The sequence below is a fragment of the Moschus berezovskii genome, chromosome 2, assembly GCF_049115385.1.
Source record: "Moschus berezovskii isolate FMDL1 chromosome 2, NW_MosBer_1.0, whole genome shotgun sequence".
NCBI lineage: Eukaryota > Metazoa > Chordata > Mammalia > Artiodactyla > Moschidae > Moschus > Moschus berezovskii.
The window spans coordinates 14,935,457-14,961,638 of record NC_142461.1 but is presented as its reverse complement, the minus strand read 5'-3'; the positions used below and the strand labels follow the sequence as shown (position 1 = coordinate 14,961,638).

Here is a 26,182-nt window from a genome sequence, read left to right as displayed (position 1 = left end):
TTTTCTCCCAGGTCTTTGGTTTGAGCAAGTGGAGGGATACAGTTGCTGTTTATAGCTTTGGAGAAGTTTGCAGGAAGTTGAGGTAGGTACATCAGGAGTTTGGGAACATATTAAGTTAATGTCTATTCCGTTCCGTTCCGTTCAGTCGCTCAGTCGTGTCCGACTCTATGCGACCCCGTGGACGGTAGCCTACCAGGCTTCTCTGTCCATGGGATTCTCCAGGCAAGAATACTGGAGTGGGTTACCATTTCCTTCTCCAGGGGATTATACAACCAAATAGAGATAACGATCCTGGTGTTCAAAGAATACATGCGGGTTGGAGAGAAAATTCGGAGAACTGTCAGTGTATAGATGGCATTTAAAATCATGTGGCCTGATGATGTCATCTGGGGAAATGATGACAGAGATGGAAAAGGAGAGGGTCAAGGACTGAGCCCTAGGACATTCTAGGGACAAGAAGTAGGTGTGAAAACAAAACAGCAAAAAACACCGAGGAGACACCAAAGAAGTAGGAGGAAATTCAGAAGGGCAAGATGTCCTGGAAGCCATGTGAAGAAAATGTCTGAAAAATGAAAGTGGTCAGTTATGTTAAATAAGATACTGATGGTTCAAATAAGACAAGAATTGCAAATTGGCCACTGCTCTCGGTACCCTAACAAAAGTAATTCAAACGACTGTGGAGAGGCAAAAACTTTACTGAAGTGAGATCAAGAGAAAATGGAGACATGTGAGTATAGGGAATGCTTCCAGGAGTTTTGTTGTAAAGGGGAGTAGGGAAATGGTGATGGGTCAAAAGAGGGTTAGTTTTTTGTTTGCTTGCTATTAAGATGGGAAAAGTAACAGCATGCATGATGACAGAAATAATCTCGTAAAAAGGGAAACAAAATGGAGTGGGGGGAAAGAATTATTATATTTACACCCATAGACAAGAGACAATGGATAGAAAACTATCTAGGCACCTACTGAAGAGCACGGGGAACTCTACTCGGTACTCTGAAATGATCCATGTAGGAGAAGAATCCAAAAAAGAGTGGATATATATTGTATATATGGGGTCTTCCAGGTGGCATAATGGTAAGGAATCCACCAGCCAGTGCAGGAGACCCAAGAGATGTGGGTTGGATCCCAGCCCATTCTTGCCTGGAAAATTCCATGGACAGAACACCCTGGCAGGCTACATTCCATGGGGTCACACGACTGAGCAACTGAACACAAATGTATAACCTATTCACTTTGCTGTACAGCAGAAACTAACACAAAATTACAAATCAACGATACTCCAGTAAAAATTTTAAAAATTAAAGAGAGGATGGAATCTAGGCCAAAGTATGAGGGCGCAGATGCAGGCAGGTAGCAGATAAGGCCGTAAGAGCATTCCTAAAGTCACCACACACACACACACACACACACACACAAAATCTTCCTCCTCCAGACACACACACAATCTTTCAACTCCAGACTCAACCTTCACACAATCTTTCTCCTTCAGACTGTCTCCGGATTTCTCCAGACCACATCCAGTTCACGTAGTTTTGAGCTGGGTTGCCAAGAATTGAGCTAACTAAATGTGCCTGTCTCCCCAATCTCCTGAGAGCGCCTCCCCCAGAGGTTGCATCCAAGACATCTCTGAATTTTCCTCCAAACCCCCGCCCAGAGCTCCACGGACTGCGCTTGCTCAATTAGCCCGAAGAGACCCCAGGCTGCTGCTACGCGGCAGGTTTCATAAAGGGGGGCGGTCCTAGCTCTGCGCTCGGGGATACAGACGTTCGAGCTCCAGGCTGGCTCGCTCCCTGCCCCCCTCTACCCGGATTACAATCCGAGCCCCCAACCACACGGCCGATCTTGACCCAAAGCGGCCACCGTATCCGATGTCACCGGATACCGACAGGGGTTCGATGTTGTGGGGGCGGGGCTAAAATTTGGGGTGGGGCCTGGAGACAATCCTGAGTGAGGATTGGACCGAGCTTTCGGGAGCGGAGTTTTAAGTCCGAACCCTGGACCGAGCCGGTACCGAGTTTAAGGAGGCGGAGTCTAATGATGGAGCCGGCCGGAGATGGGGCTGAGGACGATGTCGGCTCGGGGATTGGGCCGCGCGCTCCGGGGTGGTGCTTGAGGGGGCGGTGCCGTGTCGGAAGTCAAAGGTCAGTAAATAGTGGTGATGTCATGCGGGCAAGATGGCGGAAGGGTGAGCCCGTCATCCAGTTCTCCGGGCGTTGGGCCCCGAATTCTCCCCAGGGCTGGGGTGCTGGGCAAGGGTCCCCCGGGGGAACGGGAGGCCAGCGCGGGCCTGAACGGAGCTGAATGGGCGGGGTGGAGTCGTAGCTCGAGGGGGTGGGGAAGCGGCTTGCGATGCCCCAGCCCACGGGCCACATCTGAGAGGGGAACTGAGACCCGATCCTTGCGCGGGCGAGAGTCGCACCGCGGGGCCGCCAGATGTGTCTGTCTTCCACAGGGAGGACGTGGGATGGTGGCGGAGCTGGCTGCAGCAGAGCTACCAGGCAGTCAAGGAGAAGGTAAGCTGGGCCAGCGCCCTTCCAACGGTAGGGTCCCAAACCACCTCCCCGCACCCTGTTCCGCGCCTGTCCCGCTGAACCTTGTGGGTTCCGGCCCTTGGGGACCAGGCTGACTTGGGCCCTCTGCGAGGACAGACCCCCGACTCAGACCAGTGTGAGTCTACATACAGTGAAACAAAGATGGTCTTAAAGACTGGAGCGACCGTGTCGTCGGAATTCGTGCGAAAGAGTGGTGTATTCCCACTTGGGAAATTCAGTTTCGTAAAAGAGAGAACATTTGATCTAGGCCTTGAAGGAAAAGGATTCTAGCGATAGAAACTTACTTCTTTAGTCATGCAAATAGTAGAGTGTATTCCATAGCCAGCACTCTTGACTCTGGTCCTCAGGATACCGACATCAGCCCAACAGATGCAGTCGTGGGCCTCCCCAAACTCATGGTCTAGTGAGGAGACCACAATCCCTGTGGGGTGAGTGAGGCTTGGCTCTGCCCGTGGACAACGCCACTGTGTGTTCCTGTTTCCTAACGTGCTGGTTTGTCAAAACCAACTCATCTGAATTCTGGAAAATGTTAATTACCATTTACCTCAAGCATCTGGGGTGAGTCCTGCTTCAGGGCAACTCCAGGAGGCTTCTGGCTTCAGTTAAATCAATGCTCTACTCTGTGAGCATTTTTATCCTTGCCTGGTCTGCATACTAGCCTTTCAGCTACAGCCCAGAAAATCTGAGAATGGCCTGAGCTGTTTATGTTGTTAATGAAGACTCCATTTCAAACTGAGTTTGAAGTTGAAGGAGAATTTCAAACTGAGTTCTAATAGACGAGACCCCAGAGTAGCTTGCTCCTTGTTGAACAGTCTTCTGGAAGGAGAGTCTGACATTCATTTAGCAAATGTTGTGTGAGGGCCTCCTATGTATTACTGTCAAGGTTGGTCTTCCCATAACACGAAAAATAGGTAGTTGATTAGCCTTCTGTCTTTGTTCTCTCATTTGAAGCAGAGGGAGTGGGTATTGTTTCTGCCTTTGACAATTCCCCATTTGAAAAGAAAGGACTTAATTTACTACACTTAAATGAACTTTGGCAAGTTATTTAACCTCCTAAAGCCCCAGTTCCTCATCTGTAAAGTGGGAATACTAATAACACCTACCTGACAGAATTGTTGTCATTAAATGATGATATATGCAAAGCACCAAAACAGTATCTAGCGCACAATAAGCATTAAATAAGTACCTTTTTTTTAAAAGTACTGAGAGTGATGGGGAAACCTCTTAAATACCGGCTACCATTTTCTATTAATTTTGTTCTTGGTCTTTCAGTGCTTTCCTTCCCTCACTATCCTGGGTGCGTCTGGACCACTCAGTTCCCAGCCCCCCTCAATTTTGTTGCATCCCATACCGTACACTGCCCCAGAAACCACAGCTTTGAGATGGTGCTATAATCTGCATTCCTCTTCCTCTTACTTCCTCCTATTGTGTGTGTGTGTGCGCGCGTGTGTGTGCTCGCACTTGCCCATGAACACTGGTGAGAAAAGTTACATTGCTCTTTGCCTCTACCACGGATTCCCCAAACTCATCTGGGCCTGGTCTTGGGCCTCTCAGCCTCCACCCTCTACCCTAGCAAGTGTTTCCAGTCTCATATTTGCTCCTCCCCTTGCCTTCAGTAACTTTCCCCAAACCTAACTCTCCCCTCACATTCCCTGTCCAACCTCTTCCTTTTTTACTTCGAGGTGACAGCCTCACCTCCTCCTTTTTAAAATTTGAAGTCAACAACATCATGTCTCTTGATTCCCTCCCCACCCCTGAAGCCACTACATATAGACTTATCTTTATAAACACTCAGCTTCACCTCCCACTTGCCAAATCCAGTGGATGTTTTTCAGCCCTTATCTTCCTGGACCTTTCTGCTGCTTGCTACACTAGCGGTCGCTCTCTCTTTCCTGAAAGTCTACTCCCTTGGCTTTCGTGGCGTGATTCTCTCTCAGTTCTCCACCTGCTTCTGCGGGCTTCCCGGCCTCGTGTGTCCCTCTGCCTCTGCCTGCCTCTTCAGGGGGGTGTTTGAGGAGCCTGGTCCTCAGTGCCTCGCTCTGTTCACTCGGTGGACTCTTCCTGGGTGAGCTCTTCCATTTTCATTTTAGGGTGACTCCTAGTCCTTTCCTTGGAGCTTTAGTATTTGAGAAGAGCTCCTGCTGGACAATTGACCAAATATCCCCCAGTCACTACAGATACTATATAGCTTCTGTAGAGTACTATATATAGACTGTAGAATATATACATATAGCTATACAGCTTCTCTCTAAACTTGCTCCCCCTTCAGCATTTCCTCCCTTGGCTAGCAGCACTGCAACCACCCAGTAACTTAGATTGGTTGCCGGTCGCTCTTCCTGACTCTGTTTCCCTCAGTCAACACATCTCTTTAATCACCAAATCCATCTTTTTTGCCATACATTTCTTGAACCAATTCCATCCTGACATCCTTACCAGGGCTGTCCTTATTCATATTCTTCTGTTTTCTCTCCTGGACTATTGCAACAGCCTCCTGACTGGTCTTCCTCCATTTCTACTCTACTCAAGTCTTGAACCTGTCGTCCTTCCCAGTCTTAGGAGTGACGTGTCAAAAACACAGATCTCATCATTTCTTACCTCCTTCAGACTTTGGTAGTTCCCCGTCACCAGCAGGGCTGACCAGGCCCTCCGTGGTCACCCTCTCAAGGTTTCTCCCTCACCACTTCTTCTTTGCTCTTTATTTTCATTTCTCCTAGGACCGAAATGCTTGTAGGCTTCAGTAAACTCCAGGTGCCACCACGCCCAGGCTTCCTTAGTAACTCCTGCTTATTCTTTAAGGCTCCGTCCAGGCTTCCCTTCACCAAGTCGCTCCAGCCTTCCCACAATACACTGGTCACTGCTCTGCCCTTGCACCTCAGCACTGTTATGTGAGCATTTTCCCCAGGAAACTGTGACCTTCCAGTGGGCTGGCACCATGTCTCTTCATCTTGGTCCCCTCAGAGCTCACAGTCAAGTGAGGGAGACAGCCATTCATCAGATAATCATGTAAATGGTTAATAATTAAAACTGCCCTGGTACATGCCAGTCTAACTCTATGCCAGGCTCTATGTCAGACACTGGGAGAGTATCAGTGAATAAAAAACAAAGGCTTTGTGTTCACAGAACTCGCTGTTTACCCAGGAAGATAGATACTGAACAGGTAATCAGAAATCTAAAGTAGAGGAAATGTTAAAGAAGAGAACCTGCTCATGCAGGTGCCATGAGCAGAAGAGCCAGCCTGGTCCGAGGTGGCATCAGGGAAGCTCCCCAGGGGAGTGACATGTAGGCACAGCTCTAAAAGAGGAACAGGAGTTATCCAGCTGAGGGAGTTTGTTCATTGTGTTTGTTCGCTTGTTTTGAACAGTTAGAACTATGTGTCAAGGAGAGGGAATGATGTATTCAGACACCCTGAAGTAGGAAAGATACTAATATTTTGGAAATTCTGAGCATGACCAGGTGGACCAGTGAGGGTCATAGTGGGTGAGTCTCCCAGAGACAAGATTATGTGGACCTTGTAAGCGAAGGGAAAGATTTTATACTCTCATACTTGCCATTGGATACCATGTAACCACTGAAGACTGTAAAGCAGGGGCATCTTGGTCTGCTCTGACTTACAGAGCTCCCTCTGTTGCCATGAGGAAAAGATATTACAGGCATCTTGTGCCACCTGGGGGGCTTCCCTCATAGCTCAGTTGGTAAAGAATCCGCCTGCAATGCAGGAGTTCAGTTCAGTCACTCAGTCGTGTCCAACTCTTTGCAACCCCATGACTCGCAGCACGCCAGGCCTCCCTGTCCATCACCAACTCCCGGAATTCACCCAAACTCATATGCCTTGAGTCGGTGATGCCATCCAGCCATTTCATCCTCTTTAGTCCCCTTCTCCTCCGTCCCCCAATCCCTCCCAGCATCAGAGTCTTTTCCAATGAGTCAACTCTTCGCATGAGGTGGCCAAAGTATTGGAGTTTCAGCTTTAGCATCAGTCCTTCCAATGAACACCCAGAACTGATCTCCTTTAGGATGAACTGGTTGGATCTCCTTGCAGTCCAAGGGACTCTCAAGAGTCTTCTCCAACACCACAGTTCAAAAGCATCAATTCTTGGGTGCTCATTTTTCTTCACAGTCCAACTCTCACATCCATACATGACCACTGGAAAAACCATAGCCTTGACTAGACGGACCTTTGTTGGCAAAGTAATGTCTCTGCTTTTTGATATGCTGTCTAGGTTGGTCATAACTTTCCTTCCAAGGAGTAAGCGTCTTTTAATTTCATGGCTGCAATCAGCATCTGCCGTGATTTTGGAGCCCCAAAAAATAAAGTCTGACACTGTATCCACTGTTTCCCCATCTATTTCCATTTCATTTCTATGAAGTGATGGGACTAGGTGCCATAATCTTTGTTTTCTGAATGTTGAACTTCAAGCCAACCTTTTCACTCTCCTCTTTCACTTTCATCAAGAGGCTTTTTAGTTCCTCTTCACTTTCTGCCATAAGGGTGGTGTCATCTGAGGTTATTGATATTTCTCCCGGCAATCTTGATTCCAGCTTGTGCTTCTTCCAGCCCAGCATTTCTCATGATGTACTCTGCATATAAGTTAACTAAGCAGGGTGACAATATACAGCTTTGATGTACTCCTTTTCCTGTTTGGAACCAGTCTGTTGTTCCATGTCCAGTTCTAACTGTTGCTTCCTGACCTGCATATAGGTTTCTCAAGAGGCAGGTCAGGTGGTTTGGTATTCCCATCTCTTCAAGAATTTTCCAGTTTATTGTGATCCACACAGTCAAAAGCTTTGGCATAGTCAGTAAAGCAGAAATAGATGTTTTTCTGGAACTCTCTTGCTTTTTCGATGATCCAGCGGATGTTGGCAATTTGCAGGAGACCCTGGTTCAATTCCTAGGTTGGGAAGATCCCCTGGAGAAGGGGTAGGCTGCCCACTCCAGTATTCTTGGGCTTCCCTTGTGGCTCAGCTGGTAAAGAATCTGCCTGCAATGCAGGAGACCTGGGTTCAATCCCTGGGTTGGGAAGGTCCCCTGGAGAAGGGAAAGGCTACCCACTCCAGTATTCTGGCCTGGAGAATTCCATGGGGTTGCAAAGAGTTGGACACAACTGAGCGAATTTCACTTTCCTGCAACCTGGGAGAAGAGTTCAGGTGAAAGAGCAGGTTAGCCTGGACTAAGGTGGTGGTGGTGTGCATGGAGAGAGAATTAATAAATGACTCTTCCAGTCCAGGTAAGGAGTCCCAGATCTGAAATGGAAGCATTCCCACTCGCAGAGAAGCCTTTGGCTGATAGATGAGACTTCCCAGGCTGATGAGAATGAGGCAGACCCTTCCCCAAAGAAAAAAATCACCAGAACACTCAAAGAGACACTTTTGAAAATGCAGATAACTATCCCTTATAAAATGAAAGGGCTTGCAGAAGTGAGCGCAGAGGTAGTCCAAGAAGATGTCTTAGAATGGGTGAGGATGAAGACAAGGTAAGACTTGGACAAGAGCTGAGGGGCTGCTGTCACCCACCAGGTCTGAGTGCAGAGTCAGAGGCAAACTGTCCGACAGAAGCAAGTATCAGTTCTGCCCAAAGGAGCTCTGTGGATGAATAGAGCTTTGAAATGGTAGAACAGAGGCAGTCTAGGAGAGAATCTGATCCAATATTTCTCTTAACACCGCTTTTGTTGAGTATAGAAAAATGACACACCTTTTTACTGGTTTTGTCAAAAATTGCTCATAAAAGCTTTCTAAACTATTGCTGTTACCAATACAGCCTGTTTGTGAAACCTTTCACACAAGTAATTTCACCTGCTGTCTCGTATTTCAACTGAATTTCCTTGTAACAAAGAAGTAAAAATAGAGAACACTTTTCTTTGATTAAAAAAAAATCCTTTCTCTTCATGTTTGACATTGAAACAAAGGTCATGGCTTAACAGCATAGCGACATGATACAAAGTCTGTCTTGTTTTCAGACTACATGTACCCCCTAGCCCAGTCTGCTCATGAGAACCACTGCTCTAGTCCACCTCCCTCGTTACCTAGGAGAAAACCGAGGACTTGATGAGCGTTCCTCCTGGCCACAGAGCTTATAAGTGCCTGGACTGAGCTCAGTCCCCTGTTCTCAGAGCAGCAGGAAGTTCTGTACTCTCTGCTGTTGAGTAATCCCAGGTCGTGGAATTGGGACAAGTAAGCATTGTTTCTGAGCCCAGGCTTCCCATGTCCATTGTTTTCCGTGTTTCTGTCTGGTACTGAAGCGCAGGAAACAGAAACAAAGGGTGGCGGAGCTGCCAGCTGTCATCCCTTTCTGTCTGCCCTTAGTCCTCCGAAGCCCTGGAGTTCATGAAGCGCGACCTGACAGAGTTCACCCAGGTGGTGCAGCATGACACGGCCTGCACCATTGCAGCCACCGCCAGCGTGGTCAAGGAGAAGCTGACCGTGAGTACCACCGCCACCCTCCCAGGGACTGCCCCTGCAGCCTGAACGCCGTGTTTCATAACCTACTGTTTTAATTAATCATTGCAGACCCGGTTCTACAACATCAGATATGGCATTGGATCCTTTTTTTCTCTGACATTTTATTTATTCATTTTTCTTTTTGACTGTGCTGGGTCTTCGCTGCTGCTCAGGCTTTTCTCTAGTGGCAGCGAGCGGGGACTACTTGCTAGCTGTGGTGCCTGGGCTTCTCACTATGGTGACTTCTCTTGTCGAGGAGCACAGGCTCTGGGGCGTGCGGGCTTCAGTAGTTGCTGCTCCCAGGCTCTGGAGCATAGGCTCAGGAGTTGCGGTGCTCTGCTTAGGTGCCCCACCACATGTGGAATTTTCCCGGACCAGAGATTGAACCTGTGTCTCCTGCATTGGCAGGCAGTCTTCACCATTGAGCCACCAGGGACCCACGGCGAGGTATTCTGTTATGTGGATTTGACCAGTTCCTAGTTTCCTGTTTCAGTTTTTTCCAATATTGTAAGCAGAGCTACAGTGAACATTCTGATGGCTTAATCTTTGCCTTTAATATTTTCTTCCAAATAAGGTATTGAAAAGGATATAAGATGAATATAGTTTTAGACCTTTTAATAGCTACTGTAGAACTACTACACTACACTACCTCCAAAAAGTGTTTGCCAACTTGAATTTTTACTGGTCCAGGTTTTACCAGTCAGAGATGTGCACTGGAATTCTCTGAGATAGGAGTTAGATTCTCAAGTCAACATGAAAAGTGAAAATTATATATGGTCAGAGATACCCCCGCAGGTCTCAAATTTCTGAGGAAGTATAGGGTACTGGTTTTGTATTACAACTTCCCCTTTAGTAGTGGAACAGACTTCAGTTTCTTTGATCACCAGCGGAATCAGTTGCCTTGTAATTAGAGGCCATGTTATGAAAAACATATTGTGGAGTGTTTTTAGCTAAGCTTCTTTTGTTGAATCTTAGAAAATACTGTCTGCCTGCTGACCACAGCCACTGATGAGCATGAATGACAAGTAGTCACCCAGCTGAACTGCTGCACGTACAGCCAGTAGCAGAGACACGACTTGTTTCCTTCATTTATTTATTCCTTTTTTCATTCAACAAATACAATTATATACCTGTGCCAACATGCGCCAGGCACAGTTGATAGGCTCAAGGTTTAAAATGCCTGGGCAGCCTCATCGGAAGTAAATATGACACTTTGCTGCAAGGTTTGCGGAGCCTGGTCCTGTCTCTCAGCACACCGTCCCTTCTTGCTCAAGGGCGTTCTGACCAGCGTGGCTCCAGATGGGTGCCCCACTTGCCCCTTCTAGAGGGTCCATGCATGGGCCCTCAGCTGGTCCCAGGCTTGTCTCTAGGCAAGGCTGGCTGTGCTCATCCTGCCCATATTTCCTCAACCTTTCATACAAAATAGCTCCTGAGCAGTGATGATGATGAGATTGTAATATTACAGTACTGCTAGTTATTAAATGTTTGCTATGTGCCAGACATTGTGCATGCCTTATCGCTTAAAAAATCTCCAAAGTAACCCCCTGCAGGAAGTATATTTATCTGCATTTTATAGATAAGGAAACAGATTCTAAGAGGTTTAGGTCTCATTACTAATAAGTAGTAGAGCTGGGATTCAAATCCCAGATTGACCCGAAAGCTGGTACCTTTCCCATCTCTCTCCCTCTGAGTCCTTTTCCCTGCTGGCTGAATGTCTGTGCCATGGATCCTCTTCTGTCAGTCTTTGATCAGCTTGACTGGCCTTGAAATTTTGGTGAAATAGCCAGTCAAGGAGCTCTGCTCTGACCTACACAGGCCTACTGCGGCCCTAATCTGTACCCCCATCTGGAGGGTAGGGACCCTGGCTGCCCCTCTCTCTGTCTCCAGCCCCAGAGATGGGGTAAACCGTTGTGAACATTTCCCTGGTCCCCCTACATAGTACACTTTGACCCCTATGCTTCACCCCTCTCCACCCCATACCCCAGATCGCAGCCTGCTCCTAAGCCACTTACTTCCTCTTTTGGCTTCTCTCTGCAGACTGAAGGCTCCTCTGGAGCGACAGAGAAAATGAAGAAAGGGCTGTCTGACTTCTTGGGGGTGATCTCCGATACCTTTGCTCCCTCACCAGACAAAACTATCGACTGCGACGTCATCACCCTGATGGGCACACCTTCTGGCACGGCTGAGCCCTATGATGGCACCAAGGTATTCACTAGCAGCCCCGGGTTCTAGCTTCCAACCTGAGCTCACAAAAGCAGTACATGTTCTTAAGAAATAAATACGTGTATATAATTAAGTTGGAGAATACCAATAAGCAAGAAGATAATTATTTCTAAACCCATTATCCCATCACTCAAAGAGAACCACTGATTTCTCCTTGGTGTATAACCTCCCATTTCTTTTTGCTCACGAACACTGGTGAAGATAGTTTGGGTTTTTCTTTTTAACAGAAAAGCACTTTATATATGCAATTTTTTAACCCACTTTTTAAAAATTTATAACTGTTAGCATCTTTCCTTATCACCATCATTTTTAATGTCTTCAAATTCCTGCAGGTATATATAGCATAATTTACTCAGTCATTTCTCTAGTGTTGCACATTTTGATTCCTTTCAGCTTTTGTCCATAACAAGGAGTGCTCGAGAGCATCTTTATAGGCATGAGTTCCACATGTGTGTTGTTTAAGACTAACTTTCAATTGGAATAAATGTACAGGAGGAGTATGTCTTCAGAGCAATTATATCAACGACAGTAGTGTATTTCTACTGCGTTTTATTTTCTCACCATTATTTCTCACATTCCCTGGAGTATTTTCTCCCACATTCATGATGTGGTGTCACAGCAGTTTGGCCAGCATTTTACCACATTGAATTTCCACCCCAAACATGATTTTTCAAGCATGTTTTTCAGCACTAGTATTAGCACCACCATTTAGTACACATTTAAGTGGATTGTGAAATTTTTTTAATTACAGAATTTTAAATTCTAACAGTGAATCAACCAAAGTCACTTGCTAAAGTTCTGATGCAACCCACACATGCTTCCTGTAATAACGAGGAAGGAAGGAGGGGCTTTCCATGTACCAGCTAAAGTTCGCGACTCCTGTGGCCCTAATGGGAGCACAGCTTGCAGTTCATTTGGCAGACTGGCTGTGAAATTAAGAAATTCTTGATGAATTGTTTTAACTTGAGTTAAATATTTCAAAATTTGCCAGTTGATTTTGGACTTTATTAATATATTTGCACTAATGTTTTTTGTATATCATATAATTCAAAACTATTTTATATGTATGATTTTGTAGCCTGCTTACTTTATTTTCTTAGTTTCCAGGGGTGGAATACTGGGTGAAAGACCATTCTTCTAGGAGCCCCAGTTTTAGATTCCTAGCTCAGTGCTCCACTCATAACCCACACTGTTAATTACCAAGTGCCCTGTTGGTATGGTAGCCAACAGGGGAGAAGCTGGGTCATGGTTGATTGGCAGAGAGGCATTGCTTTCTGTCCCCAGCACCCCAGAGTTTCTCTTCTTCTCTTTTGTTTTATAGGCTCGCCTCTATAGCCTGCAGTCAGACCCAGCAACCTACTGCAATGAACCAGATGGTGAGGGGTAGTGGTGGGGGGCAGGCTTGCTGGGCACGGAGGCCACGGGGATCTGGATTGTATGCCCTGTTTGTCTCTGTAGCAGTGGCAAGGCATCCTCTGTGTAAAGGACCAGAGCTGGGGCTCCTTTGAACCCTGCATCTGATGGGATGGGTTGATGGTTGCCTTTCCTCCCTGAACGCAGACTGTCTTCATCCCCATTTACAGAGGCTTTGCTCCTCTCATCCCTTATCTTCAGTCAGGCTCCTTCCCAGCCCTGCTGCCCTGCCTGCCTTCCCTCTGGCCTGTTTGCTGAGCTCCTGGTGTACAGCAAGCCCCACATCTAGAGAGGGGAACTGGTGTCTAGACTGGGAACTAGATACCAGAAATGAGTGGAACTCTGAATCAACCCTGTCCAGACCTCCAGGAGCCTGCCTTCCTTTAGGAGAGAGAAACAGAATAAAGCAAAGATAACTAGAGATGGAATGACTGCTTCCACAGAAAGAGGGGAGCAGTGGGAACCCAGAGGATGGCACATAACCCAGCCTGGGAAACCTAGGATGTGACACCTGAATTGAGGTTTTAACAGTGAATTAGAAGTAAACTAACTTTACTTGTAGAAGTGGGGGAACAGTGTTGAAGCATGACAGCAGGACATTTGAAGGTCTAGAAAAACCTCGGCATTCGAGAATACCAGACGGAGAGTATATGGGAGGAAATGAGGCAGTGGGAGCCGCCAGGGGCGCTGGACTGCAGGGCTTTGGGTGCCAGACTACGAAGTTGGAATTTGTCCGGAAAGACTCACGGTAGTGGGTCTTAACCTTTTTTTGAGTCACAAAGTCCATTAAAACTTTATTGAAAATCATGAGCCTTCTTTCAATAGAATTATAGTTGCAGTATGGGAGTTCTTTAACCCTTTGAAGCCTATCCTTGGACCATAGTCTAAAAAGCCATACTGTAGTGAACTGTTGAAGAGTCTTAAGACCTGATGTGATCAGATTTTGCATTTTATAAAAAAGCCTTCAGGCAGTGTTTTGTTATGGATGAAATAGGGAGAGACAAGACAGGAAGACCAGTTCGGAAGCTGGGTAGGAATCCTCATGTCAGAGGTGAAGCCAGAACCAGGGAAGGGCCGGGTAGACTGCAGAGGAAGGTGTGCATGTAAGAGACGCTGAGGAACTAGAACCCAGAGTGACTGCAAAAGGGAGGCGCCCGGGAGGGCCCCCAGGGCTCCGGTGGATGGCTGGGTGGGACAGGTGCGGGAGGGAAGAAGGTGAGCAGACGCTGTATCTGCAGAATCTGTGCAGGCAGATGTGTCCTGGCACCTGGACCTCTGGATCTGGAGCCCAGAAAGGTAGCCTCAGCTGCCAAACTGAGGAACTGTTGGAGGTTAAAACTCGTGGTTTAGTGGAGGTCATCTTGGGAGAAAATGGAGAATGAGAAGAGATAAGGAAAGGAGAAGGAGGAGCCCACCGAAGCCTCAGATGGAACTGCTAGAGCAGCGGGAGGAAATACAGCAAGAATGAGAAGCCAGGAGAGAGGAGGGCTTCAAGAGGAAGGTAGTGACTCCCAGGGCAGAAGCTGTAGGATGGTCGCATGACCACGGACAGAGAAGCTGCCATTGGGTCTGGCAGCATGGCGTCACTGGTGACCTAGGAGCAGGTGTTGCAGAGAGGAGAGGCTTCAGTAGCCAAGTGTAGTGAGCCGCAAACCACGCAGGCCCCAGAGAGAGAGGAGACTGCAGCCCCCCGAAGATCACTGAGGGGCCATGCCCTGATAGCAGGCCCACCCATCCCTTTACCCTGCCTGATCCCCCACCTTGGGCCACGTGGCTTTGGAAAAAACCTTACGCTTTCCTCATTGTCCATGTCCAGGCTTTGGTGTGTGTTCTCTAAGCCCGGGGTTCTTCAGCCCCACAGAACTGACCATCAGTATCTGTCCCTCTGCAGGGCCCCCAGAGTTGTTTGATGCCTGGCTTTCCGAGTTCTGCTTGGAGGAGAAGAAGGGGGAGATCTCAGAACTCCTTGTAGGCAGCCCCTCCATCCGGGCCCTCTACACCAAGATGGTGAGGGCCTTTCCGACTCCTGGCTGAAGGTGTGGGGAGGTGGGAGGGTCATGTCCAGAGTCATTGTGGAGTCCTCTGGCCTAGAGAGCAGCAAGAGGCCCTGGGGACCCTAACCAGCCAGCTCCTAAGCCAAGAATCCACGTCGGGGATTCTAAGTCACCAGACTTCTGGCAATCACAGTGAGAAATAGAAGGGCCCACAAAGCCCAATGGGAGTTCTCTTCTACCTCCTGGGCCAGGAAGGTGGGCCTGGCGGTTGAAAGTGCTGTAAGAATCACAGCTCGGCTGCTTAGACCCTCTGAAATCCAGAATGACTGGGAGCTGGCTGATAAGGCTGGAGCCATGGACCCCACACAACCTCTTCTGAAGTCCCATCTCCACTGTCCCCTCCCTCCAGGTGCCTGCAGCTGTTTCCCATTCAGAATTCTGGCATCGGTATTTCTATAAAGTCCATCAACTAGAGCAGGTATGCTGCCCTAACCAGGGGAGGTACTCCACTCAGCCTTGGGGTAAGGGCTGGGTTTTGTTGGGGGAAGAAGGGGACAGAGGGTCCCAAGAGTTCTGGAGTCAGAACCAGAGTCTGGGAAAGGGGGTTCCCTGACTGCTTCTGGCCATCTACTCCTCCCCCACTTTCAGGAGCAGGCCCGGAGGGATGCCCTGAAGCAGCGGGCAGAGCAGAGCATCTCTGAAGAACCTGGCTGGGAGGAGGAAGAAGGTAAGAGGTATTGAGAGGCTATGAGCAAGTACCAAGTCCTGCCTGTGGGGGCTGTCTGGGCCACTCCTTCTGAAGCCTGGAGGGACATGGCACCTCAGGAAAGAGGAGGGAATTAAATACAGTATTCGCAGGTGCCAAGGATAGTCTGAGCTAACAAGGGGGTGTTTACCACAGCTGGTGGCCCCCAGGTTTATGTACAGAGATTGCATGTGTCAGTTGCCAGCCCATGGAGCAGCTACTTCAGAGTAGGGGGTGCTTACTGAAATTCCAGATTTCCTTCTTCTTCTAACTAAGACTTTGGGCATGTGGCCAAACTTACATATTTTTTTAGTTTTTTAAATTAATTTTTGGCCACAGCATGTGGCATGGGGGGAATCTTCATTCCCTAACCAGGGACCGAACATGCACACCCCCCTACAGTGGAAGCATGGAGTCTTAACCAGTGGATCTCTAGAGGCATCCCAGACTTGTATTTTTAACAAGCTCTGCTGGTAATGTTAATGCCCAGCCAGACTTGGGAAGCACTGGCTTAGGGACAGAGCTGAGCTTCCTCTGCCTGGTACCTCAGCTTATTAGGAGTGTGTTGGAGCCACCTGTGTGATATGTTAGCACAGTTATTAAGTGCTTATATTATATGCCCAACCCATACTAAGAGCTCTACACGTATGGGCCTTACCACAACTTTATTATCCCTCTTTTGCAAATGAGGCAAGTAGGTTAAAGGAGAGTTAAGCAGCTTGCCCGAGATCATGCATCCCGGATGTAGCAGAGCCCAACCTGAACCTCATCCTGACTGACTTTCAGGTCTTGGCTTCCTAAGCTGTCATGTTAGCTTGGGCTGCACTTCTGGAAGCTGAGTGCCTACCAGACATGTACTAGGCCTCACGGGTAGGAGATATTTTGACCACCTGGGAGTACCTACAGAATTACCATGGCGAGGGGGTGAGGAAACAGACGCCCATAGGTTTGACTAGAGCAGACTTTACTGAGGACCTGAGCTGTGTCTGGTGGTCTCCATGATGGTCTTGGGGCTGACCAGAGTACATCACTCTCTTCTTTCTTTCTCTTGACAGAGGAGCTTGTGGGCGTTTCACCCACGTCCCTAAAAGAGGCAAAGGTTCCTGTGACCAGACCTTCCACATCCCCTGAAGGAGGACCTGGTCCCCGAAGCCCCTGTGAAGAGAATCTGGTGACCCCCGTCGAGCCTCCAGCAGAGGTGACCCCCTCGGAGAGCAGTGAGAGCGTCTCCCTGGTGACACAGATTGCCAAACCACCCCCTGCCTCTGAGGCCCCAGCGCTGCCCAGGGACCTGTCCCAGAAGCTTCTAGAGGCATCTTTGGAGGAACAGGACCTGGCTGTGGATACGGGCGAGACTGGACCCCCACCCCGAGCTCAGTCCAAGCCCCACACCCCCTCTGGCCGCCCCAGCTGTCCAGAGCCCCGGCCTCCAGCCAGAGTAGAGACTCTCAGGGAAGAGGTCCTCACAGACTTACGGGTGTTTGAGCTGAACTCGGACAGTGGGAAGTCTACACCCTCCAACAATGGAAAAAAAGGTAAGTTAAGGCCAAAGCCCAGGGAGCATGTGGGGGCAGGGCAGCTGAGAGCTGCCACCTCACAAGGCAGACTTGTCTCCTTGTCCCTCGTGAGGATCCTAGGAGAGACAGCCTTCGTTTGTGATACTGATAATGATGACAGCTGCTGTAGGTTGAGTGTTTATTACTGTATTCCATCAATTCCAACATGCATTATTCTCTGAACTTAGGATGCATCGTATAACTATTGGAGTCTTAGAGTCAACAAAATAAGATTTATGTCAGATCATAGGTTAAGGATGTGATCTTGCAGTTAATTTCTCAGTTATCAGGGCAGCTTGTTAATTTCTAATTTACATCTCATTTCCCTACATTACTGTCCTCATTTTATAGTTGAAGAAAGTGAGCCTCAGATGTTAAGTAACTTGCTCAAATTCACACAGCCAGAGAATAGCAGACCTAGGTCTGTCTGACCTGAAACCCATGCCCTTAACTACCTCAGTGTGCCAGTTCCTATCCTTTTGGACAGTTCAGTTTCGGGGTGGGAACTCCTGTGACACTGATTACTGCCAAGGGTCTTCTCCCCTGGATGACCTCAGGAAAGTCATTTAACTTCCCCAGGCCTTCTTTAATTATTATTATAAAATACATGAATAAAGCTTATGTGTACAGTTTAAAGAAGAACTAAATGAATACTCATGAACTTGCAGTGACCTAGCTTAAGTAACAGAGCTTTAGTTTCTTATCTGCTTAGTGAAATTTTAGACAGGAGACACTTTGACTTTGTGTTGGGGGGAGCCTCTCTAACTCCTGCAGTTAAAGAGCAGTGGTAGCGCTGGTGTCAGCTTGTTTTGTCACATCCAGAATACCTCTGCAGAGGCAGCCAATTGTCAGCAGCAAGACCTCCCCTCAGCTCCTCACACACAGGCATCCTGTCTGCCCACACTCAGCACCAGTCAGCCACCCGGCTTGCCCAGCAGGTGCGCACTGGCCTGCTGGCAGTGAGAGACTGGCTTGCTGCCATGGATGGGAATGGGTCCCTCACACCCTGCCCTGCTCTGCTCCCTGATGGAAACTGCAAGATTTCTAGTTTCCAACACAGTGCTTTCCTTCTGACTCTGATTCAGTGAGGTCATCCATTGAGCTCCTACCTACTCTTTATGAGACATTGAGGAGGGAGGGGCAAAGGCTGTAGTCTTTTATGATGAAGCACGAAGCAGTACGGGGCAAGCTTGGTACCGGAGGAGTTCAGAGAAAGAAGGAACCCCTGGGCATCAGCAGGTGTTTCAACAAGGAGACAGGCATTGTATAGGCGGGTTGGAAAGTTTGGGGCAGGTGCAGGTGAGGGAGCGGAAGTCCAGGCTGCAGGGTCTTACAGAGTCCAAAAAGCAGAGGGTATGGGGCATGTTGAAGGGGGTGACCAAAGCCCACTTCTCTGTATTGTTCCCAGGAGAGGGAGGAGTAAGGGAGGTGGTATTGGCTCAAAAATAGGACTTAAAATCTTAAGCCAAATTCAGAAAGTTGGACATGGTGCCACAAAGCAGCAGGTCGTGCTGCTTGTATCACATGCCCAGCCTGTACTGGGAGCTTTACATGTAGGGGCTAAGCTAAGGGCTCAGCCTCTGGGGTTCAGACAGTTCTGAGTTCAGATCCCAACTTTGCTCATAAGCCATATGACTTCAGAAATGTTACTGATCTTCTGTAAGCCTCTGTTTTCTCTATAAGTTGAGAGTCATTGTTTCCTGATAGATTCTCAGTCAGGGAAGAAATTGGGGTAGAGCCCTGCTTTGGGGAGATGATCAAGATAGTAAGAGGTACCAGCCAGTCTCTGGACACTTCCTGTATATTTATATAGCTCCATGCTGAGCACTTGATATGCATATCACTCAGTCCTCACCAAAAACCCTTTGAGAGCTGTGAGATTTTCCTTTTTTTTTTCTGTTTTACTGGTAGGAAACTAAGATAAATCACCCACCCAGTAGGTATTTAGATAATGTGAAATCGCCTTGAGGAGAGTGCAGAGTAGGTGGTGGACTCAGCAGGTGCTGTGGGGTTGCTGTGGATGGTATGAAGGGTCCTTTTGCGATAATGGTCTTGAATTTTGAGAGAGACCAGTCACCACTGTTGTACTTTTGTCCCGCCACATTCAGTCGCTCAGGTGCAGGCACCGAGCAGGTGGGGAGTTGGACTGAATCAGGGTTTAAGTTTATCCAGGTGAACTCAAAAGGACAAAAGTAAAGTGTATACAGGAAGTCATCACCACCAGAATGATGGTTCATAGAATCTGAGCTGGGTAAGGGTGGGGATAACAGTGGCACAGTTGGAAGGTTTAAGAATTATTGGTTCCATTTGGAAACGGGCTACTGGAGAATGTGATGCTGGTAGAGACTGGAAGAAATGAGATTATGGAGAAGATGCAGTGTAAGCTCTTAACTGTGTGCTCTGCTGCATCTCTCACACTTAGTGGGGCAAAGCTGGGGTCTTGGACTGAGAGGGGACAGTGGGAACAGAGTAGAGAGAGTAAAATCTTAAAAGAATAGATTTTTTGTCCTGGAGGCAGAGTGACTCCTTTTCCTTTTTGTGTCCACATCCAAAGATGACATGAAGGAAGCTTGGTCTCTGGGTACAGTAGTCTCTGGGGTGGCCAAGCCAAAGGGACTCCTGAGGTCCCAGGGTGATACCTGTCATTGCAGAGCTGCTTCCCACCTGCATTTTGTGCTGAGATCCATTTGATTGAGGAGATTGGACTTAGCCTGCTCAGGCACCCTCAGCAGGGAGCAGGGAGGGAAGACTGGAGCGGGCCCTGTGGACTGGAAAGAGGCTTGGGCTTACAGCCCCGCTTCACCACTGACTGACCACCTGGGAGGGATTTTGGCCTCCATTTCTTCTTTGGAGAAGCAAAGATCCAATTAAACAGAATAAAATGAGCTGTGAGTGACAGCACTGTGATGTTAGTAATCACCTGAAAACTCCCCATTCCTTACAGACAAAACACCACTTCATGGTGATGTCTTAAATTGTTTCTGCCACATGCCCAGTGTAATGGCGATCTTATTAGTGCTCTTGTTGTGTGACAGAACAGGAGGGTGGGAGGAGGCAGGTGGAAGAGAAAGCCCAGATTCACCTCTCTGCTACTCAAAGCCTTTGTCTCATCTGTAAACTGGGACTGTTCACATCCACCTCTGAGATAGGTATGAAGTGCTCCAAAAATGTTACCTGAGACTGTCTTCTACCAACGGGTTTGCCCTAGCATTTAAGCCCTGAAGAGAGTTTCAAATCCCTGGAGGGAAACCTGAGGTTAGGAAGAGCTGTCATGACCACAGCCACAGCTCTCAAGGGAGAAATCAGCAGGAAGCCTGCACTGACAGAGAACCAGGCATGAGCCACCAGAGTGTCCTGAAAGCACCGGGAACCTTAAATGTGGAGTCAGAAGAACTGGGTCTTTGTCTGAGATCTGATTCTGACTGGCTGTGAGACCATGTGCAAAATTACCTAACTGTAGGACCAGCCTTTAACAGGTCCATTTGTTGAATATCCACTGTATATATATATGTTACAACCGACTCAATGGACATGAGTTTGAGTAAAGAGGAGTTGGTGATGGACAGGTAGGACTGGCGTGCTGTAGTCCATGGGGTCTCAAAGAGTCGGACACGACTGAGCAACTGAACTGATGTATGTTACAGGCACTTTTCATGATGCTGCTATTTGTAACACTGTTGTATCTCAAACTGCAGGCCAAGATCTATACAGAGTCATCCAGAATTCTGGGCCACCACCTACACCTGCTAAATCTGAATGAGGGGAATGGGCAGGGAGGAATCTGCTTTCTAATAAGCTCCTCCGGTGGTCCTCTGCAACAAGGATGGTTTTATTCTTATTTTATCAGTATAAATAAACTGAAGCCCAGAATAATTTGCCCAGGACTACACAGTAGAAAAAAGAGGGTTCTACCCAGGTTTGCTTGAGTCCAGAGATACTATGTGCTGTGCTTAGTCACTCAGTTGTGTCCGACTCTTTGCAACCCCATGGACTGCAGCCCGCCAGGCTCCTCTGTCCATGGGTATTCTTAAGGCAAGAATACTGGAGTGGGTTGCCATTCCCTTTTCCAGGGGATCTTCTCAACCCAGGGATTGAACCTAGGTCTCCTGCATTGTAGGCAGATTCTTTACCTTCTGAGCCACCAGAGAAATCCAGAAACACTACCACACTGTTTATGGCTAGATGGGTGACTAGAGAGAACAGTGCAAGAACCCTAATAAGGAATGTGGGGCCCAGGCTTGGGGAGGTCTCAGAGCCTGGGTGCATGGTAAGGAGCAAGCTAGACAAGAAGAAACAAGGTATTTACAGGTGGTGCTGTTGGGGGATCAGAGCTTAGTTTTTTTAAAGATGCTCTAAAAAAAAATGATTACAAAGTAATATATCATTTTAGAAAAAAAGAGAAATTACCCCATGACCTCATCACCTAGCGATACCGATTGTTGGATTCTTATGGGTATTCTGCTCTTCCTTTCTGTGTGTGTGCATGCATCTGTGAGCATATTTTTTTAATGAAATCATACTGCATGTATTTTTTTACAGGAACTATTTTTGTCATTTTCTTCTCAGTAATAACTTTCACATGTACTTTTTTTTTTTAAATTGCTTGTAAGAAGGCATACCCAAATATGAATGTATGGAGCAGTGGCTGTCAAACCTTAGCAGGCGTGAGACTCACCTAGAACAGGGAGGAGCAAGTGTTTTCTGTCCAGAGCAAGGTCACAAATATTTAGGCTTCGGGGGACATACAGTTTCTGTACCAGCTTCACAACTCTGTCTTTTCAACATGAAAGCAATCATAGGCAATGTGTCAAAAAATGGCCATGGCTGTGTTCCAAAATTTTATTTCCAAAAGCAGATGAAAGGCTGGATTTGGTCCACAGGCCTTAGTTTGCCAACCCGTGATTTAGAGAAAGAGTCCATGGATGTTTATTGAGTACAAACTATTTGTTGTCACTTGGAATACATAAGAAAATAGAAGATCCCTGCCCTCCAGGAGCTCACATTCTAGTTTCTCTATTGTTAGACAACAAGCACAGGGAACCTGATTATATAATACACTAGAAAGTGGTAAATACAATGGAAAAGACCATCCAGAGCAGAGTTAGGGGGACAGCGTTGCAACTGAAAATAGGACGATCAGGGCAGGCCACACTTAGATGGTCAGATATGAGCAGAGGTGTGAAGGAAGTGAGCAAGTTGGCCTGTGGGTATCTGAAAAAGAGTTCCAGGTACAGGGAACAGTCCTTGCAAAGGCCTTCGGTAGGAATGCGCCTGGTATGATTCAGGAGCAGCAGGATCAGTGTAGGTAGAATGGAGTGACTGAGACGGAAGAGGTTCATTGTTATTTCTTCTGAGAGATTTTCATGGCTCCCAGGGAGTTTCTGGACCAAAGTTTTTCTCCACTACTCAGTAACTTACTTTTTCTCACTTAATAGTGTAAGATTATTTTGCCATGCATACAAATGTTCTATAGCCTAACCTTTAAAAGCCACATAACATTCCATCATAGAACTATACCCTTTATTTTTGTAATTCCCTAGCAGAGGACTTTTAGGTGGTTTTTTAAGTTTTTATCACTGTAACAGCACTATAGTGAACATCCTTTTGGTTAATTTTTTTTTTTTACTGAATCCAGGTTTTTTCCTTAAAATAAATTCCTAAAAGTGGGATCACTGAGCCAGAGATAGCAGGATGTAAGCCCTTTGGTGTGTATTTGTCAGGCCCTTTTAAAGAGTTCGGCTACAGCCTCTTCACATGCCCCTTCTCGTCTTTCACACTGTGGATCATGGTTCTAGGCTCGAGCACAGACATCAGTGAGGACTGGGAGAAGGATTTTGACTTGGACATGACTGAAGAAGAAGTGCAAATGGCACTTTCCAAAGTGGATGCCTCCGGTGAGGTGAGTGGGCCTGCTGATGGTGGGCCACAGGGAAGCAAGCCTAATGATCCCAGGTCTGAGGACTCTCTCCACCAAGCCCTACTGTCCCAAGGGATCCCACAATGGATCCCTTCCCATCTGAGGTGGCCGGCTGTGGGAAGGGAGCCAAGGCCTCCCGCTCAGGCCCTGAACAGTAGTCATCAGCAGGCTCAGGCTCTGCTTCCCCTGAGTTCCAGGGTGGCGGATAAGGGTGGTTCTTCACATTAGTTCCTATCAGAATCACCTGAGGAACCACCAGAAAAATTCAGATGCCAGACCCTGCCCTAGATCTTGTGACTCATGGTCACCAGGTGTGGGACCTTAAGACCCTAGCCTTGGAGATAAAAAACAAGTGTGATCACTTGACCTGAGCCTCTGCTGCCCCATCTAAACATGGCATTGGTCATTATAACCTCCCACACTGTGGTAGGTGATGTATGTGTACCCGTTAGGCACAGAGCCTGGGACATGGGAGCACTGATAGGTGTTCCTAAAACCACCACAGAATAGAAACTCAGAGCCCTGTTACTCTTATTCTTCACTACCTCTCCAAGTGAAAAATGATACGAAGGAGAGACTGGGCAAAAAGCTCTCACAGGTAGTAAGGGACAGGACTGAGGCCCCAGCCGACACCTCTGATTCACATCAGTGTTATATCAAGAACTGTCCCACAACAGCCCCATGATTCCTTCGATCACATAGCTCAGGGAGCCTACTATAAAGAGGGAACAGGTTAGAGAGATGGGAAGGGCTTTGTTTTTCATATTGGGAGACTGAAGGCTGGGGGCCAGAGTCACCTACACAAGAGTATTTTACACCTGTGACCTCACTATACCCAGAGGAAAGAAGGCTTATGGTGCCCTCTCATGCCACGGGGCTTTCATGGCTTTGATGTCTTTGTAGCGCTCTTTAAATCCTGACATAAAACATACCTGAACAGAGTCATTCTATAACCCATTATACCAGGGGATTAGGGTGCTAGAGCCCCCAGTGAAGGCCCAGTGAGCCCCTCTAGTCCTGTGCCGCACTGGCTTCTGATCAGAGTGCCACTCCCAAGGTCGCTGCCTCTTGGAGCCTCTTCTCTGCTCAGCAGGAGACAAGTTCTCCTTAAGGGACTGACTGACTGGGTTCTTGCAGGCAGGCTGTCCCCTTGTGTCCAGGGTTGGCTGGTAGAAGCATTTCCTTTGAGTCTAGAACCATCAGACCCACCCCTTAGGCAGAGGGCAGCTCTGCTCCCCAGACATTCCTTGAGGCTAGTGGTTCATTTTCATAGGAGCCAGGGTCCAGCCCAGGAGAGTGGGGCTTGGGGTTGCAGGGAGGGCTATTCTGAAATGGGGCAGCGGTGGAGCTTGGGTCTGGACTTGACTCAGAGGAGTAAATATGTGTTCGTGCTCTCCATTATCTCCATTGTCCCCTCTTTGCAGCTGGAAGACGTAGAGTGGGAGGACTGGGACTGAGGGGAGCCAGAGCAAGCAGCTCCCCCACCCACAGCACTTCCCACTTCCCTCGCCTGTCTCAGCCCGGCCCCGGAAGACATTGACTAAGAATGTCCCCCAAGTGGCCTCTGTCAACCAGAGCTCTCGGCAGATTCTGGGTTGTTCCTTCTTGGCCCTTCGGGCCTCTCCTCACGTCTGGGAAGGGGCTCACTAAATCCAAACCAGGAACTCTGACTTGTGCCAACCATAGGATGACCTGAGGGGGAGGAAACTTCCCCCCCACCCCACCCCCCACTGGAAGAGCCTCCATTTCTCTACTGAATACCCAGTGTTCCTGGGGACGCTTGCTGAGGAGTCCCAAGGGATAGCCCTCGCCCATGTGCCTGTGTAGACAGAGGCTAAACCACCGGTCTCATGGAGGACGCCAAGACAACACTCTGTCACCCATGAGCCGGCAAGGAAGGCCGTGCCACCTGCCCTTGGCTTGACAGGGATGGCAGACACACTTTGGTTCCTATCCCAGTGGGTAAGAGGCATTCATTTCTGGGAAATTTGCCTCCCTTAGGAATCTGTCCCTCCCAGGCATTTTCCATTCCTGGAAGGGCTCCTTGTGGTTCAGAATCTAGAGACCAAACTCCCTCCTTTCCCCCAGTCCAGGCTGGTATGTCCCCAGCACCTTTCCCAAGCCGTCTTCATGTCGGATGCACCCGAGTCCTTAGCCCAGCTGTGCCACCTGCAAGAGTCTGCTCTTGCCCTTCTTCCCCTCCCCAAGAAGGGAGGGGGCCACTTCAGGCACTTCCATGTGTTGCCTGGCAGGGTACCTTGTCCAGCCAGCCACCCACTTTGACTCCCCCGTAGCTTAGGACACAAGCCAGCTACCAGCGGTACAGAGCAGTGATCAAAGCCGAGTACTTAGAACTCTGGTAAGCCCAACTTTTCCTCCTCAACCCTTCTGCCTCTTGGAGGGATACGCTGAGGGTGAGCTGCTTGAGATTCTCGACAGGCTTCTGCAAAAGCTCTTCCTCCTGAAGGCAGAGCCAGCCTTGGTAGCTGTCACTCTCCACACTGGTAAAGCTGCACCTCTCTTGGGGGGACGAGGGGCTCCAGGAATCCCTGGAGACCCTGGTGCTTCACGATGCTGCTCTGGTGATTCTTGTACATAATCTGGTGTGTTCACCAGTGATTTAAAGGGATCGTGGTCAGGGACGCCAAGAGAGTGGTGGTCACTTCCACTTCAAACCTTCAATGAGGGGGTGGGATGGAGAGAATGCTGAATCTTTGTTTTTCTTTTTCATGGGATGGGGTTTTTCTCTTTGTAATTATTTCTTTAGTTCAATTAACCTTTTGGTTGTTTGTGCAATATTATATATTTTAAATTATAATGTATCTCCCCAGAGTATTTTGTAGCCGGGATAAGGAAAAAGGAAAAAAAAAAAAAAAGACTCTAACAGCTGTTAGTTTTGTAATTAAAAAAGAAAGAAAAAAAGAACTTTGGCCTGAACCTTTTCCAGACTTGCCCTTAACAGCTATTAAAGAGATTGAACAGAAGCTGGAAGGTGCCTGGGGCTCTCTGTTCTTGTGCCCTACAGCAGCTGCCCCAGAGCCAAGGCAAGACAGTGTGCAGGGTGCCCTCCTGCTTGGAGCCTGGGGGAGGGGTCAGGATGGGAGGTGGTAGCCTGGGTTCCAAAGAAGTACCTTGTCTTCATCCCAGACTCACCTTGGCCTTTGGGGTGAGGAAGGGACAGGGTCCCCAGAAGGCCTCTCACCAAGACAAGGAGTCAGGAGGCCGTTTCTGGATTCCCAACGCTTCTGCTTTTATTTGGAAAGGAAGATGCAACAACAGTGGTTCCAATTGTTCTTGGTCATTTTTCTCCTCCCCCTGTTTGTGTATGATTTTGGGGTTTATTTTTA

At 48.1% G+C, this 26,182-nt stretch overlaps 1 protein-coding gene across 2 annotated transcripts; it reads left to right on the top strand.

Moving 5' to 3' along the window:
- The first annotated feature begins 1,956 nt into the window (after positions 1 to 1,956).
- BSDC1 (BSD domain containing 1) lies at positions 1,957 to 25,714 on the top strand. 2 transcript variants are annotated; one of them, XM_055397628.2, is made up of 11 exons: positions 1,957 to 2,141; positions 2,453 to 2,513; positions 8,853 to 8,969; positions 11,025 to 11,192; positions 12,532 to 12,586; positions 14,515 to 14,630; positions 15,027 to 15,095; positions 15,266 to 15,344; positions 16,418 to 16,897; positions 22,714 to 22,817; positions 24,260 to 25,714. In XM_055397628.2, the coding sequence occupies exons 1-11, from the start codon at positions 2,035 to 2,037 to the stop codon at positions 24,290 to 24,292; spliced, it is 1,389 nt and encodes a 462-aa protein (XP_055253603.1). In that variant the 5' UTR covers positions 1,957 to 2,034; the 3' UTR covers positions 24,293 to 25,714. The 2 variants fall into 2 exon arrangements, with proteins under 2 accessions (XP_055253603.1, XP_055253604.1); XM_055397629.2 differs by lacking the exon at positions 1,957 to 2,141 and adding an exon at positions 2,146 to 2,185.
- The last annotated feature ends 468 nt before the right edge of the window (positions 25,715 to 26,182 follow it).